Raw genomic sequence first — 15,844 nt, 5'->3', positions numbered from 1 at the left:
AGATGTGTGCCCATGAGTGAAACTGCCGGGTCATGGCATGCATAAGCTTAATATGAATGAATAGTGATGGATTTGTGTCTGGAATGGCTGCACCCATGTGCCCTCCCACCAGCAATGCCTGCGGGGTTCCTGTATCTTCTAGAGGAAGGAGCTTTCTAAAGCCAACATCTGTCCACATCTCTCCCCTGCTTAACACCCCACCACGCCTTCCCGCTGCTCCCTTAACACGGCCTCCACCACCATGGCAAGCTGGCCCTGGCCCTGATCTACACACACACACACACACACACACTAGGATCCATTGAACCTACGTATGAGCAGCTGGTCCTCAGTCCCGTGTGCCCTGCTCTCCTCCATTCACGCCCACCATGTGGTCCTATTTCCAAGCCTTCTAGTGGGGGGTCTTGCCCCTGACACCCCTACTCCTGGCTGGCCTACATACGTCCCCTGAACTTCACAAGCTCCCATGAGCCCCTTCATCACAGCACCGCCCTGCTGGGCACAGATGTCTTTACATGTCCCTGATACTTCCGTTAGACCAAAGTTTCTCAACCTCAGCACTTTTAACCATTTGGGATGGATAGTTCTTCACTGTGGGGGGCCGTGCTGTGCACGGTAGGATGTTTAGCAGCGTCTCTGGGCTCTAATCGCTAGATGACAATATCATCCCCTTCCGCAAGTTGTAACAAACAAAAATGTCTCCAGATATTGTCAGATATTCCCTGCATGTCAAAATCACCCCTTTTGAGAACCACTGCATCAGACTATGCGTTACTAAGGCCAGGGACTGGGTCTTGTTCTCTTCCAGCACCCAGAGCAGGCCTGGCCCCGGTTAGGTGCTCAGTAAATGCTACCTAAATGAAAGACAGCCAGCTGATCTCTGGGCAAGGACCGGAGGGTGAGACTCAGAGGTCAGAGTTCCAGGAAGTGCATGACGTCATGGGGGAGGGGAGTCTGTCCTTTTCCTTCCCCGAAAGGCACCCCAATCATCATCTCCTGTTGTTCTTCCTCCCTCTCTGTGGGGGAGGGGACATCGAGGCACAAGGTGGACTTTTTCCATGGCCTTGAGTCCGCAATGAAGGCCACGCTCATCTCACAAATGTGCCACACGGAGCAATGGCTGCCCCAGGGCACGGGGCGTCTTCCAGGAGGAAACACGCAGGGGGAGAGGTAAGCCACGTGGCATTTATAGTGGGCATGGCCTCTGGGGAGGGCCGGGGGCTCAGGCACATCACTGCTTCAAGGCCATCTTCCAGGAGCCCAGTGCCTGCACGATCCAGGAGCACCGCTTGTGAGAAGCGGGCAGGCTCTTGCAGCTAGGGCTCCAGCGGTGCGTGGTGGCTGGGTCGCACACCCACGAGTCCCCGTGTGGCAGCGGCCAGGAGTTCCAGCAGCAGCTGGCTAGGATGTGGTCCTGGGCCTGGGCCGCGTAGATGCACACTGATGCTTCTGGGTCGTGTCTCAGGTTTTCCAGAGCTGGGTCAGGGGGAGGAGAAAGGCCGCTTGTTAAGACCAGGTCCCCCACAAAGGTCTCACAGCGGATCCTCCCTTCTCACCCCAGTGTCTCGGCTTAGGATTTTGTTTAACATCCCTTCATTTCATCTTCCTCCCAGCCCTTCAAACTGTGCCTGCCTTTCGAAGCCTGAATTAAAATCTGCCTCCGTCAGGAAGCCTTCCTGGATTGCCCCAACTTCATCAGTTTCCCCACTTACAAGATTAACCTGCCCCCATGAAGAGCCTGGACCACGTGCTCTGTACTAAATGGTTTGGGGCTTGTTTTCTAGCCGGGGTTCCTAGACTCTAAACTCCCCTAGGGTGGGGCTGTGTGTTCCATGTCCTGGTGACCCCGTGGTACTTAACACTGCTCGCCAGGGATGAAGACTAGCACAGCTGGACTGAGCTGATGCCCCCTGCTTTGGGACCTAGTCCTTCTGTTTTCTGCCACCCACTGCAAGCCCACTCATTCTCTCCCTGGCCCCTGAGATCTCAAAGACTCAGGGCAGGACTTACCCGCTTTAACTTCATTCAGCCGGTCTTCTGTCATCATGCTCTCCATGCAGGGGACCAGGGACCCTTGAGTGTAAGCCAAGAGGTGAGTGCATCCAACTCCTGACTAGGGCCCCCGCCTTCAGACCAGACCTCCTGAAGCTCTCCCACCCTCCTTGAGTCCCACAAAGGAGGACATAAACAGAGAACTTCATTTTGACCCTGGAACAGATTCCCCAAGAGGAGTCCTGGGAGAGACGGCAGGTCCGGAGGGCAGGAATGGCACCGGGACAGGGACAGGATCTGGGCTAGAGCTGACGCTGACAGTGTGGCCCTAGGTGGTCCCTTACCCAGGTTGGCCCTTAGTGTCCTCACCTGAGACTCAGGGAGGTTGCTGCCTCAGCTGGCCCCTTCCCCGAGGTGCTTGAGCGGTAATAATGTAAAGGACACGGAGCGCCTTGTGCCCCTTTCAGGCAGGTGTGGGGTCCTGGAGGGAATGAGACCCCGCTCCTCGGCCACGTTGTTCAGCCCTCCCTGGCTCCCAGCCTACGTGCCTGGTCCCCAGAGTACCTGCAGGTCCTCGAATGGGTCAGGCTGTACCTCTCACCTCTTGTTGGGCCCGCCCCACATTTCTCTGCCTGGCTCATTCCTATTTATCCCTGAATATTCAGCTTAACATGGTTACTTCTCCAGGAAATCCTTCCTGACCCTGCGCCCACGCTAGGTTACGTGCCTTTCTGGGCTCCCAGAGTATCTGAGTTTCTCTCATCTGTACACACTGTGATGTATTTTGTGACTCATGAATATTGCCCACCAGACCAGGGGTCTCAAGCTTAGATCCGCTCGGGGTGGGGAAGTGGGAAGGGCGGTCTCAGGATCTTAAATCACACGCACAATTATACGTGTGTATGCATTTTTCTAGGGGCAAGTGTTCATAACTTTTTTCAGGGTTTCCCAAACCCGCAAGAAGTTAGGGACCCCTGTACCAGGCCAGAGGTCGTCTGTGGCAGATGCAGCCTCTACCCTGCTTTGGTTCCCCAGCACAGATCCCTGGCACAGAGAACACCCCTGAGGCTGTTGAACACCAACACTTTTAGATGTGGTTAATTTGGAGCAAGAGTTAGGGAAGTCAGCATCTGGCAAATAATGTCACTCTGTGTGAGAAGCTGCCTCTGAGCAGGCCCCCACGTTCTGAGGGATGCCCCCAGTCCTTGGCTTGGCTCCTCTGTCCCTGCACAGAGCAGGTTCACAGCACGCCCCCACCCCTGCCATCCACATCGCCTCCAGAAGGGTTCTCTGTTTCTCTAGACTAAGCCTGGATGGTACCTGATGCAGAGGGGCGCATCATACAACGTTTGCTAAATGAGCCAGTGAATGGGTGCATGGACGACTGGACGGATGAAAACCACAAGTGACTTGGGGAAAAGAACTAAAAGAAATGTTGCAAAGTGCGGGCTGGGAACATCACCCTGTCCAAGCTCCTATGCACCAGGGTCTCTTGGTCCTGGTGAAGGAGTGTGTGGATATTTGAGGGAGGGGAGGGGCGTGGCTGGGAGGAGACATTCCCACCTGCCATCGGAAGGGTCTGAAGGGGATTCTGAATGAGGGGAATCGAGTTGTTTTGGGGAAGTGTAGAGTGAGCTGATGTTGAGGGAGCACCGTGACTAGCCAGTCTTCACATTATTAAAAAATATTCTCATCTAATCTGTGAAACAGGAGTTAATTCCCATTTTACAGGAGAGGAAACTGAGGCTCCGTGGGAGTAGATGACTCAGTTGGGGTCACACAGAAAGGGGATCATGGAGCTGAGATTCTACTTCACACTTTCTACCGCACAGCTTCGCCTCTCTTGCCACAGTCAATGGTAGGCTCCTGCTGGGCCCGGAGCCGTGCTGTACTGGGGAAGGGAGGGGGGAAACAGCAGTTGCGCTGTGCAGTTGCCAAGGTTGTGACCTGCACAAAGACTCCAGGCCGGATCCACCCTGTGGCCCACCTCCCAAGGAGGGATCTAGAGGAAGAAACGCCTTTCTAATTCGCACCATGACCATCTGCTGGCCAAGTTTTGCACACAAGGAGAGGCGTTTCCCAGGTGCCAGGAGGGCTGGCGGCTTCCTTCCAAGGGGAGGAAGCAAAATAGAGGGCAGGCAGCGCCCCAGGTGCAAGTCTAGCCCTGTCAGGTTACCTATGAACATGACTGAGGACTTCCGGAGGGAGGCCCGGGGATTCTTGGCATACTCCAGGCTCTGGCTGAGGAATGTGAAGGCGCTGTCTTGGTGGGTAGTCACCTGGGACGAAGAGAAAGCCCAAGAGTGCTGGGGCCTCAGAGGCACTAATTACCCATCCAGTCCTCCCAAAGCTAGGGATGGTGACCCTATCAGGCAGCCAAGCCCTGGAAGCTTGCCTCCTAAATGTCTCTGCCACCATCCTGGCCTCTGTCTGAGACCCCCAGAGACCAGGCCTCATCTGTTCTTAACAGATTGCAATGATCGTTTCCATGGTCTTCCTGCCTTGGGTATATCCTCTTCCAGTCCATCCCCTGCTACAGCTCAAAGGAAAGTTCTAAAGATAAAAGTCCAGCCTAGTGAGAATGGACATGGCATGCAAGGGACATGATAGATAAAAAGACAGGTCTGATCAGCGTGAAGGATTCGAGTTACAGAGCAGTGAAGAATAAGCTGGAGAGTTAGGAAGGTCTTAAAGCCGGACAGGAATAAGACTTACCTATGCATTAGAAAATAGGAAGCCAACATCTATTCTTTTTTTTTTTTTTTAATTTTTTTTTCAACGTTTTTATTTATTTTTGGGACAGAGAGAGACAGAGCATGAACGGGGGAAGGGCAGAGAGAGAGGGAGACACAGAATCGGAAACAGTCTCCAGGCTCTGAGCCATCAGCCCAGAGCCTGACGCGGGGCTCGAACTCCCGGACCGCGAGATCGTGACCTGGCTGAAGTCGGACGCTTAACCGACTGCGCCACCCAGGCGCCCCAGCCAACATCTATTCTTGATAGAGCAATGACAAAGCAATGTTTTGGGCAAAATAGTCTGAGAGTGGTGTTCAGGATGAGTTCGATCAAGTAGAAACTAGGGGGCATGGGGGGCAGGCATCCTGCTAAGGGGCTGCTGAGAAACATGAAGAAAAATCTAATATGATTACTCTCCTGTTGACAGTCTGCTCTGGGCCTGGCATCAAAGCCTTCGTGATCATGCTCCTCTGCCTCAGTTTCCACCACCGCCCCCCCTGCTATGCACACTCTGCTTCAGTGCCAGTGGCCCCGCTATCCCCGGATCTGTGCCTGGTACTAGCAGTTGCTCCTGATTGGAGTGCCCTTCCCTCTCTTCTTCATCTCATGCATCTTTCTCATCCCTTGAGGCTCATCTCAGGAGCCACCTCCTCCCTGAAGCCTTCCACAACCCTCAGACAGAGCTGCTCTCGCCACTCTTCATGCTTCTGCAACCTATGACAGCGTGCTGTAATTATTTATATCTATGTCTCCCCCACTGGGTCCAGAGTTCCCTCAAGAGAAGGGGCCAGCTCACTCAGCTCAGGGTCCTCAGCACCCTGGACAAAGGTTGGTGTGGCATAGATCCCAGAAAGCATTGGATGAATGGATGAATGAATAAATGAATGAATGGGTTACTGGTCCTTTCTCAAAGCTACGGCTAGAAGTTGACCTTCACACGAGCGACGCTGTTGATTCTGAAAGAACAAAAACAGAATCTAGAGGAGCCTAGGTGGCTCGGTCGGTTGAGCGTCTGACTCTTGATTTCAGCTCAGGTCACGATCCCAGGGTCGTGGGATCGAGCCCTGCTTTAGGCTCCGCACTGAGCGCAGAGCCTGCTAAAGATTCTCTCTGTCCCTCTCTCTCCGCCCCCTGCCATTAAATAAATAAATAAATAAATAAATAAATAAAATCTACGAACAAAACAAAACAGAATCCAGAGGGGTCTAACACAGAGGTCACAAGCCACAAACCACAGTCATTGGCAGAACAGTGACCAGCAGTGTTTTAAACAAGCTAAATTGATGGCTAATTAATGTTTTATAAAAATCTGGGCTTCTAGCTTTTCTCGTGAAGCCGGAGGACCTGGCAAGAACAGCCTGCACAGTGAAGTGGAGCACCCACTTGTGCTTTCAAGAGGGCCCGGGCCCTCCGGGTTGCCCCCAGCCCCCACCACTCCTGCGCATGCTCATTCTCTGGTCGCTGTAGGTATCTGAACCAGCACCCTGGCCAAACGCCTCCTCCAGACCTCTTTTTCCCTCTGGGAAATGATAGTAATAATATCAGGCACTGCATCGTGGAGGCTTTGAACATTACCGATAAGGGTCGTATCCAGCCCTTTTTGTAATCCTGGAGTCTGTTACTCTGCACGTTTCACTAGATTGGTGTGGAGGGTGCTGGCCTGCCCCGCCCACATTGGTGTGAAGCATTTATTGCCCCAGCAACGCCTCCGCAGAAGAGAACTGCTGGCCCAAGGTCACGTCCCTTCCCAGGGTGGCTGGCTTCCAGTAACAAACGGACACAGGAGTGTAGAGCCCAGTTTGGGGAATCTCACTGCAGTGTTGGCTGAGATCTCCCCCAAAGCTACGCTGCAGCTTGACCTCTCCTCCTGCCCCCTGCCCTCCCTTCCGCAGGTGTCGATCCCAAGGGTGCACCCTAATAAACCTCCTGCGTGCTAATCTCTGTCTCTGAGTCTGCGTCCTGGGGAGCCTGGCCTGTGACAACAGGGGAGGTAGATGGGACTAGATGGCAAAGCTTCCCAAATGTTATGAGGAGGGACAGGGCTGCATCCTGCAGGACGTGTTCTACCGTCCTACTGGGTGTTTGTGGCCCGCTCCTACTTCAGGATGCCCTCAGGTGTTACCTAGAAAGGGGGTTCTGTGGTTAAATAAGTTTGGGAAGGGGTGCCTGGGTGGCTCAGTCAGTAGAGCAGCCAACTCTTGATCTCAGAGTTGTGAGTTCAAGCTCCATGTGGGGCAGAGAACCTTAAACAAATAAATTAATAAATAAAACAAAGAAATAAATAACTTGGGGAATCCACAGATTCAACAACCATGAAAAATCTCAGCACCGAACATCTCAGAGCTTTTAATGACCTGATGGCACGACAACCCTCCAAGAGGAAGATGACGAGGTAGTGTTTCCCAAACTTACTCATCTTAGAACCTCTTTTGTCCCCTCGGGGGTATTTCTCGTGGGAATGTGTCACAGAGAATACACCCTGGCAATTGCTGATGCAGAAAAGGGAGCCTCTGAAGCTCTCAAAGCAGGGGTATAATACAGATAGACTCGTGTTTGAACCAGACCGCTCTGGTGGCCCGAGTGGGGATGGGATCAGAAGAGATGAGATTCAAGGCTGAAAGAGCCAGGCGATGGCTGGATCCAGAGCCCAGCTGGGAGACATCCTTGTCTTGAACTAAGGGCAAGGACAGTGGGGATGGGGAGGGAAAAACCAGATGCAGAGATATTTAGGATATTAAAGATTGATCAAATGTGGAAGGTGACGGATATGGAGTCGAGGATAATTCTAGGTGTCTACTTTGGGGGTCTAGAGGGACGGAACAGAATTGAAATGGGAAGGAAGGCCATAAGCTCAGAGAGGCCTGCCAAGCTTGAAGCGCGTGTGGTTCACCAGGGAGGTGTCCGGTAAGCCACCGGAGAGGGACACTAGAAGCGAGAAGCCAGAAATACAGATGCACGTTCAGAAGCCGACAACTTGTGGGCGGTCATGGAATTGCCAGGCAGGATGCTTGGGTGAACAGAAGGAAGAGAAAAGGGAAGAGTTGGCCCCCTCCAGCACACTCATCAGGAACCACTCAGTCTCGAAAGCACTCACAAGGTACTTGCAAATTTTGGCCACCGTCTGCTGCTGGTTGTCCCAGGACTTCCTGCTATAAGCTCTTTTTGGCAGTTCCCAGGCCATGAAGCAGGAACAGCGGAACAGGGTCTTCACACATTTCTGGGGACCAAGAGGAGGACAATGCCAGCGCTGGGGAACTCCACGACAGCCAGAACATACTCCAGAGAAACAGTTTGGTGAAACTGACTTTTGGAAAATCAAATCCTGTTTGAAATGCACAAGTGCCCGAGGCACCTGGGTGGCTCCCTCGGCTAAGCGTCTGACTTCGGCTCAGGTCATGACCTCGTGGTTTGTGGGTTCGAGCCCCGCATCTCTGCTGACAGCTCAGAGCCTGGAGCCAGCCAGAGCCCTCCCCAGCCAGGGCCCCTAAAAGGTGCCTCGGATGCTGTGTCTCCCTCTCTCTCTGCCCCTCCCCCACTCATGCTCTGTCTCTCTCTCTCTCTCTCTCTCTCTAAAATAAATAAACTCAAAAAAAATTTTTTAATCAAAAAAATTAAAAAAAAAAAACCACTCTGAAATGCACAAGTGCAGTTGTTCCTTTTGAGGAGGACTTCCACCGCGGTGCCTTTGGGAAACAGGCTTGTCCATGACAGGTGGTTAGTGACTCTGGCCTCATTTCCCTAACGGGAGGCTCGGCCGCAGGGCCCGGGGCCTACACACACTCACCTGGCTCACCTTGGCGTTGCCGTCTTGCATGGTCAACAGCAGGGGCACCAAGGTGCCGATCAGCTGCTCCTCTACGGCTGGGGTGCGAGGCGACCGCAGCTTCTGGACCACCTTGCCGTACAGGCTGATGCAGGTGGAGCGCACGTCCTCTCGTGACTGGGGCAGACCCGGAGGCTCAGGCATGCTCCCTCCTCCCAGAGGCTGCCTGGGCCTCTGAGCCGCATGCGGAGGCATCAGCCTTCCTTCCACTCACTCTGGGGGGGTGGGGGTGGGGGCCCTCCAGGCACAAGAAGCACGGAGATGGACGAAGAAAAGCGGAGGCCACCTGGTGGGGCTGATCTGGGGCCAGCATCCCCCTCACTGGAGCCTAGGTCCAGAGTTCTGCCCTCTCTCCCCAGCCAGGGCCCCCCACTAACCTAAAAGGTGCCTTAGTGCCAAGTGGAAAAAAAGTCCCCCTCTGCTGGAACCAATTAAAAAATGCGCCCCCGCCAGGTGGGCCAATTGCAATGAGGCACATGTCTGGGGAGGCTTCATTACAAAAGAGCTCTCTCTGTGGGAACCAATTAGAGAAGGAACTTTCTCCATGCAAACCACTCACAAACAGTGTGCCAGTTGGAACGAGGGGCCCATCCCCCTGGGCTGACTTGGGTCTGCCCTGCCCCCAGAAGTCCATGGCAGCTACTGCATCCCCCAGAGTAGTAAAGAGCCCCCCCCCAAACCCTCTCACCCTCCACCCCCGTGGGATCCCTTACATCACTGAAGTGTGGGAGCAGGACCTGAAGCATCTCCACATAGACCGAACTGTCCATCAGCTTCCGGTCCTGCCCCCTGAAGATGATCTTGAGGTTGTGGGTGGCCTCCACCACCAGCAGCCCGTCCATACTCTTCAGGCCCTTCACCATAGAGGGCAGGAGGGCCTGGACCTTGGCAGTCTGTGGGGCAGGACCATCTCGGATGGGGGCTCCTACCTGGGCTGACAGGTGAGAGCCCCAGCCTCTGATTCACTGAGATAAACTTGGTGGAGATGATATCCCTCCAGGTTTTTGGTTATGCCATCCCACCGGCCTGGAATGCCCTCACTCAAGCTCTTCCCATCCCCAAAGTCCTCTGTGTCCTCACTCACTCCTTCCTGGAGACCTGAGGCCCTTTGTGGCCACCCCCTTGTTGGCACTAGGTAGATGGCCTGTGTTGCTAGTTAGCTTGCAGTCTACATCCTGTCCCCTCGGCCCTCTAGACCCTGAGCTGCAACGGCACCAGGTAGAGGAAAACAAAGCACTTTTTAAAATGCTAAGATGGGGGCGCCCGGGGGGGGCTCAGTCGGTTGAGCATCCGAGTTCTGCTCAGGTCACGATCTCCTGGTTCGTGAGTTCGAGCCCTGTGTCGGGCTCTGTGCTGACAGCTGGGAGCCCGGAGTCTGCTTTGGATTCTGTGTCTCCCTCTCTTCCTCTCTCTCTCTCTCTCTCTCTCTCTCTCTCTCTGCCCCTCCCACACTTGCGCTCATGTGTGAACACCCTCTTTCTCTCTCTGCCAAAAATGAACCAACATTTCTTTAAAAAATGCTAAGGTGCACCAACAATCTGGGACTCAGTTTCCTAATTTGTAAAACAGGAATGATTACTGCCATCCCCAACCCCTCCTATACACACTGCCTTCAGGGTCATTGTGAAAAATCTGGATTAGAAACGATTTCAGGGGTGCCTGGGTGACTCAGTCGATTCAGAATCTGACTCTTGATTTCAGCTCAGGTCATGGCCTCTAAGTTCATGGGATCGAGCCCCGCCATCAGGCTCCGTGCTAACAGTGAGGAGCCTGCTTGGGATTCTCTCTCTCCCTCTCTCCCTCTCTGCCCCCCACCTACTCACATGCCCTCTCTCTCTCAAAAATAAATAAATAAATGAACATTTTTTTAAAAAGGAAACTATTTCAAAAAGAATAAAATGTATGGGGAAATTTTAAAGGCTATCTACCCACTTTACAGATGGGGCAACTGAGGCAGGGGCAAAAATGGGTTCCAGCATCTGAGAGTCCGTGGTGGCCAAGCTCCACCCTTCCCTGAGCTCGGGGCCTGGCTGGCCGAGCTCTCCTCTGTCCTCTGCTCACCTTCTCAGTCCTGCGGGCCAGGATGATCAGGCCTCGGATGGACAGCACCTTCATGATGGGGTCCTGGTGGTTCAGGCCTTCAGCCATCCTCCCCAGAGAGTACTCCTCAGGGATCCGCCGCACCTGTTCCATCTGGAGAAGCTGCAGGGGTGATGGTAATTACTCCCTGGGCCGAGGGCCAGTGCAGCCATCCGTCTCGCCATGCACGGGGAGTGCACCCCAGATGACCAGGGGCTAAGTGTGGGGCATGAACGATTGCTATCTGGTCAGCGCTGTCCAAAGCAAGCCACATGCGTAAATTTAAATTTTCTAGAAGCCGCATTAAAAAAGCAAAGGAGAAATCGATGAAGTCAGTTTTAGTAATACATCTTACTTGACCAAATACATCTTACTTGACCAAAAGATATCCAAAGTCTTATCATTTCGGCATGTAATCAATAAAGAGATTATTGACATATTTTAGTCTCTAAGACTTTTTTCAATCAAGTCTGAAATGCGGTGTGAATTTCAAACTCACAACACATTTCGATTCAGACAGACACATTTCAGGGGCTGACTAGGCCCCAATGTGGCTGGTGGCTATCATATTGGACAGTGCTGGTCTAGTTAGTACCAGCCACTGGCTCCTGTCCCCACCCAGCCATCAGTGTTGGTGACGCCAGACTCTGTCCTCTCTGCCTGGCTTCCCTCTGCCCATCGTCCTCAGTGAGCCCCTCAGCTCAGGATTTTAACTGCCAGCCCTAGGCATATAACACTCAAGGCACCGTCTCTAGTCTATGGCGCCATCCAGAGCTCCTGACTTGGAAAACAGTTTGCCAGAGGCTGAACGTGTCACTCTCCAGCTCAGAGCCCCTGTGCCCCCCACTGACTTTCACCATCGGGCCCTACTTGCCCCTGGGGCCTCATTCACGCCATGCCCATCCTCACACTCTGACCGCCAACCAGCTGCTAACTAAGCTGCCCGTTGTCTGTGGAAGGACCCAGGCTTTTTGTCCTTTCTGTGCTGGCAGGATCCCCTTCTGCAAGGGCGCCCACTTCCACTCAAGCACCTTGCGTGGCTCCGTCTAAAACTCGGCTCCCCCTCGAAGCCATGGTTGACATTGTGCCCAGGCCTCGTCTGGGTGGACTGCCCCCTTCTCTGGGAGCCCTGAAGAGGGAAACCCCAGTGCCCCTATCTACTTATGCGTCTGCCTCCTGCCACCCCTCTGCCCTCTGGGGCTTCCTTGAGAACACAAACTGAGTGCCTCTCCTTGGGTCCCTGTTACCTAACACAAGCTCTGGGGTAGAGTATGTGCTTAGAGCACACTTTCGGTGCATGAGTTCAGGTCCAACACGAAATTCGGTTCCTTTCCTCCTTAGAACTACCCTTCCCCTTTGTTCCCATGGCAGGGGTTAGCACCACCGCCCTCCACTCTCCAACCCTAAACTGGGCATCACCCTCATCTCCTTCTTCTCTCCACCACCCTCCCACCCACGGCAGCCCCCTGCCTGGTCAGCCTCAGGAATGCTTCTCCCATCCGTTCCCTGGCCTTACCTCCACTGTGACTATTGAGGCCCTGTGTCTGTATGATGAAAAGAGAGAGCTGGGGGGAGGGGCAGGGCGGTGGATCAGAGGGAGAGGAGGCAGGAAAGGCTCCACCCACCCCTCCACCCATCCACCCAACTGACGCTCAGACCTGCTCTGTACCAGGTTCCGGGCTACACGCTAGAGATGCAGGGAAGCGTATTGGTGAGGATGATGGTGATGATAATAATAACAGCAGTAATACAGCTCACAGACGGTGCTTCCCAGGTGCAAACCCTATTCTCAGAGCTTCACGTGAACTCATTTAATCCTCAGCAAAACCTTATGAGGTGGGCAATTTATTGTCCCCATACTATAAGCGAGGAAGCCGAGGCACAGGGGGGTTCCGGGACTTGCCAGGGTCACACGGCTCCCCTGAGTTCACCCGCCGTTGGAAGAAGCAAGCACGCACATAGACAGTCACAGCAGAGGTGGCTGGGGAAGCCGGGGAGGGACACGTGAGCTACATCAAGGTGCCACAGTGAACATGGTGGGCCCGGCTCTGGCCGAGAGCAGCCCACGTCTTCTGGGGAGGAGGAGAAGGCCTGGACCAGGCTGAGGACACTTGCCCCAGGGTGGAGAGCCACTGTTCAGTGCTCCAGGGGAATGTTAAGGAAAGGGTAAGCCTAGAGCCCCATCGACAGATGAATGGATAGACAAAGGGTGGTATATACACCAAGGGAATATTACTCAGCCTTAAAAAAGAATGCAATTCTGAGCCCCTTTAACAAGATGGATGAACCTTGAAGACATAAGGTTGAGTGAAAAAAGCCAGACACAAAAGGACATTGTATGATTCCACGTATGTGAAACCTACAATGGCAAGTTCATAGACACAGCACAGTGCTGGTTGCTAGGGGCTGGGGAGACAGAACGGCAGCATAGTGTTTAACGAATACAGTTTCAGTCTGGGACAGAGGCTGCATTTAGGAAGGACGACAAGCAGTTCTGTGGACGGTGCTGACAGCTGCACAAGAATGTGACTGCACCTAATGCCCCTGGGATCTACACTTAAACATGGCTAAAAGGGTAACTTTTATGTTATGTCTATTTTACCGCAATTTTTTTTAAACTAAAGAGAGGTAGGGGCGCCTGGGTGGCGCAGTCGGTTAAGCGTCCGACTTCAGCCAGGTCACGATCTCGCGGTCTGTGAGTTTGAGCCCCGCGTCGGGCTCTGGGCTGATGGCTCCGAGCCTGGAGCCTGTTTCTGATTCTGTGTCTCCCTCTCTCTCTGCCCCTCCCCCGTTCATGCTCTGTCTCTCTCTGTCCCAAAAATAAACGTTGAAAAAAAAAAATTTTTTTTAATAAAAAATAAAAAAAATAATAATAAACTAAAGAGAGGGAGGGAGGGAGAGAGTGGGTTTGTGTCTGGGTTTGAATCCTGGATCTGCCACTTACGAGCTGTGTGGCCTCGGGAAACTTAAATCTGTGCCTCAGTTTCCCCTTCTAAACTGGGGGATGAAATAGCATCTGCACCACAGGATTATCATGAGGATCAAATATATGTGTAAAACACTAAGAACGTGCCTGGAGGATAGTAAGTGCTCAATAAATGTTACCTATTAAAAAAAAGAAATAAAGAAATAAAACCATCTATCCTCAAATAAGTAAGCAAATATTAGCTATAATTGTTGGTGGGTGTCCTCTTCTGGATCTGACCCTAACCAACCTCCTGATTCACCTCCCCCAGCACCCCCTGGTACCCTCCACACATTCAACTCAGCTTAGATGTTACTTCCTCCAGGAAGTCCTCCCTGATGCTCCCACCACCACCACCACCTCCAGTCTCCTTTCTTCTGCCACAGCCTGGACTTCCGCCATCATAGCACAGGTCACTCCATGGCACCCCATGTTATAATTACGGTGTCCTCCGGCTTCCCTACCGCATTGAAAATTCCTTGAGGGCTAGGCAGAGTCAATTTCATATTTGTACATCCAACCTTGCAGGTCTGGTGCCCAGCACATGGCACTGCCCAGCAAAGGCTGGGGTTGCCTGGGCATGAGGGGAGTCTGGGGGAGAGTAGAATGGGGTGAAGGAGTGGAAAGAGGAGGACCAAAGGGAAATTCTATGAGGCCTTTGTATTCTAGAGCAATCATGCTCATGAAACTCTCAGTTGTTAAGTACTGTTTGCACAGGAGAAATGACTGGTCACGTGAACTGAGGTCTGTGCTCTGGGAGGCCCAGGGGAGCCTCGCCTGGTGCCCGCTGCCCCTCGGTACCTCCACGAAGAAGGCAGTGGCAGTGATCTTGTGCTTCTCGTCGCCTCTCTCCAGGAGCGGGATGAGCAGGTAGAGGATGCGGCAGAGCTCCTGGCAGGAGTAATGCACCATGGCCCTGGGGGTGAGGAGGGGCGAGCAGTCCTTTCGGGCTCTCCAGCCCCGGGGGCCTGCTGGGCGGGGTCTGGCCTGGCACTCTAAACTCTGGGCAAGTCAGGGGCACCTGGGGGCCTGTGTTCCCAGAATTTCCCACCCCAACAGGCTCTCAGAGGCCACCTGGTTTAACTGCTTTGTTTTATAGATGGGGAAACAGAGGCTCAGAGTGAGAAAGCTCGCCCAAGAGCACAGAGCATACAGCCCTTTGCATGATGCCTAGAACACAGGAGGTGCTCAATAAATGCAATTGTATCATGAGACCCCCGGGACCGCACCATCCTGGGCACTCAAGGCGCAGGGTTAAAGAACAGACTGTAGGAGCCACGTCACCGAAATCGAGGTACGCCTTCCCAACCTTATGCGAGGCTGTGTATGGTTGCAAGGGAAGAGCCTGGTCTGGATCAGGAGGTCATCTCCCAGTGTTGCCACTTCCTAGCTGTGTGACCTTTGGTGCATAACTGTCCCTCTCTGCACCCTGGCATCCTGCTCTGCAAAATGTGCGTTGATAATCCCTGCCCACTGGTCAGCATAATGATAGCGAAAGCTAACCTGTGTTGAGCTCTTGCCATTACCAGGGGCTGTTCAAAGTACTCTACTCAACCCTCATCCCAAACCCTGGCGATGGGTCCTATTCCTATTTCCACACTACTGATGGGCACACTGAGACACAGAGAGGGGAAGGAACTTGCCCTGAGACACACAGCGGGAAGGGGATGAGCTGGGACTCAGACGCAGGCAGACCGATGCCAAGGCCCCACACGGAAATACTAGACCACCCCACCATTTCTGTATTAGCGTGGGCACCGAAGTCCCAAGACCGCGAGAAAAGGTGCTTTGTAAGTATACTAAGTGCTCCACAACTGCCGGGCACTGTCATAGCCACAGCCTCCACGGACCGTGTGCCATTATTCGTGTGTGTGGCATCCACCCGCCAAGATAGGCGATACCCCGCCGTTCAGAAAACAGGTGATGGACCGAGGGAAGGGTCTGGCCCAGAGACAGACGCGAAGCCACGTGTGTGTGAAGATGCTGGGGTCTCCGCCTCCCTGCACCCCCTGCCCCAGGGAGCCCCAGCCTCACCTTGCCAGCAGGGACACTCCGCGGTGGTGGTTCTCGGCCTGCCCCATGAGCTCCCAGCCGCCCTGGTCCTCCAGAAAGGTGGCCTCGTATGAGCAGCCCATCCTCAGCAGCAGGGTTTTCACCACTTTGACCACCCAGCTGCCAAGACAAGGGGCCTGAGATCTCCCGCCACCTGCCCCCACAGGCCGGGACTCCCTCCCAGCAGCTCCCATCTG

General features: G+C 53.6%; 1 protein-coding gene across 1 annotated transcript in view; it reads right to left on the bottom strand.

Annotated features, from left to right (window-relative positions):
• Nucleotides 1–1,165: 1,165 nt before the first annotated feature.
• MROH7 (maestro heat like repeat family member 7) overlaps nt 1,166–15,844 on the bottom strand; it is a 49,940-nt gene continuing 35,261 nt past the window's right edge. Inside the window, 9 exon segments of the mRNA XM_043575074.1 lie at nt 1,166–1,476; nt 2,011–2,073; nt 4,169–4,271; nt 7,823–7,945; nt 8,513–8,668; nt 9,265–9,444; nt 10,613–10,753; nt 14,397–14,511; nt 15,630–15,767. Of these exon segments, the coding sequence (XP_043431009.1) occupies nt 1,232–1,476; nt 2,011–2,073; nt 4,169–4,271; nt 7,823–7,945; nt 8,513–8,668; nt 9,265–9,444; nt 10,613–10,753; nt 14,397–14,511; nt 15,630–15,767 (1,264 nt within the window). The 3' untranslated portion in view covers nt 1,166–1,231.

Source organism: Prionailurus bengalensis, chromosome C1, assembly GCF_016509475.1.
Source record: "Prionailurus bengalensis isolate Pbe53 chromosome C1, Fcat_Pben_1.1_paternal_pri, whole genome shotgun sequence".
NCBI lineage: Eukaryota > Metazoa > Chordata > Mammalia > Carnivora > Felidae > Prionailurus > Prionailurus bengalensis.
This window is presented reverse-complemented; position numbering and strand designations above follow the sequence as displayed.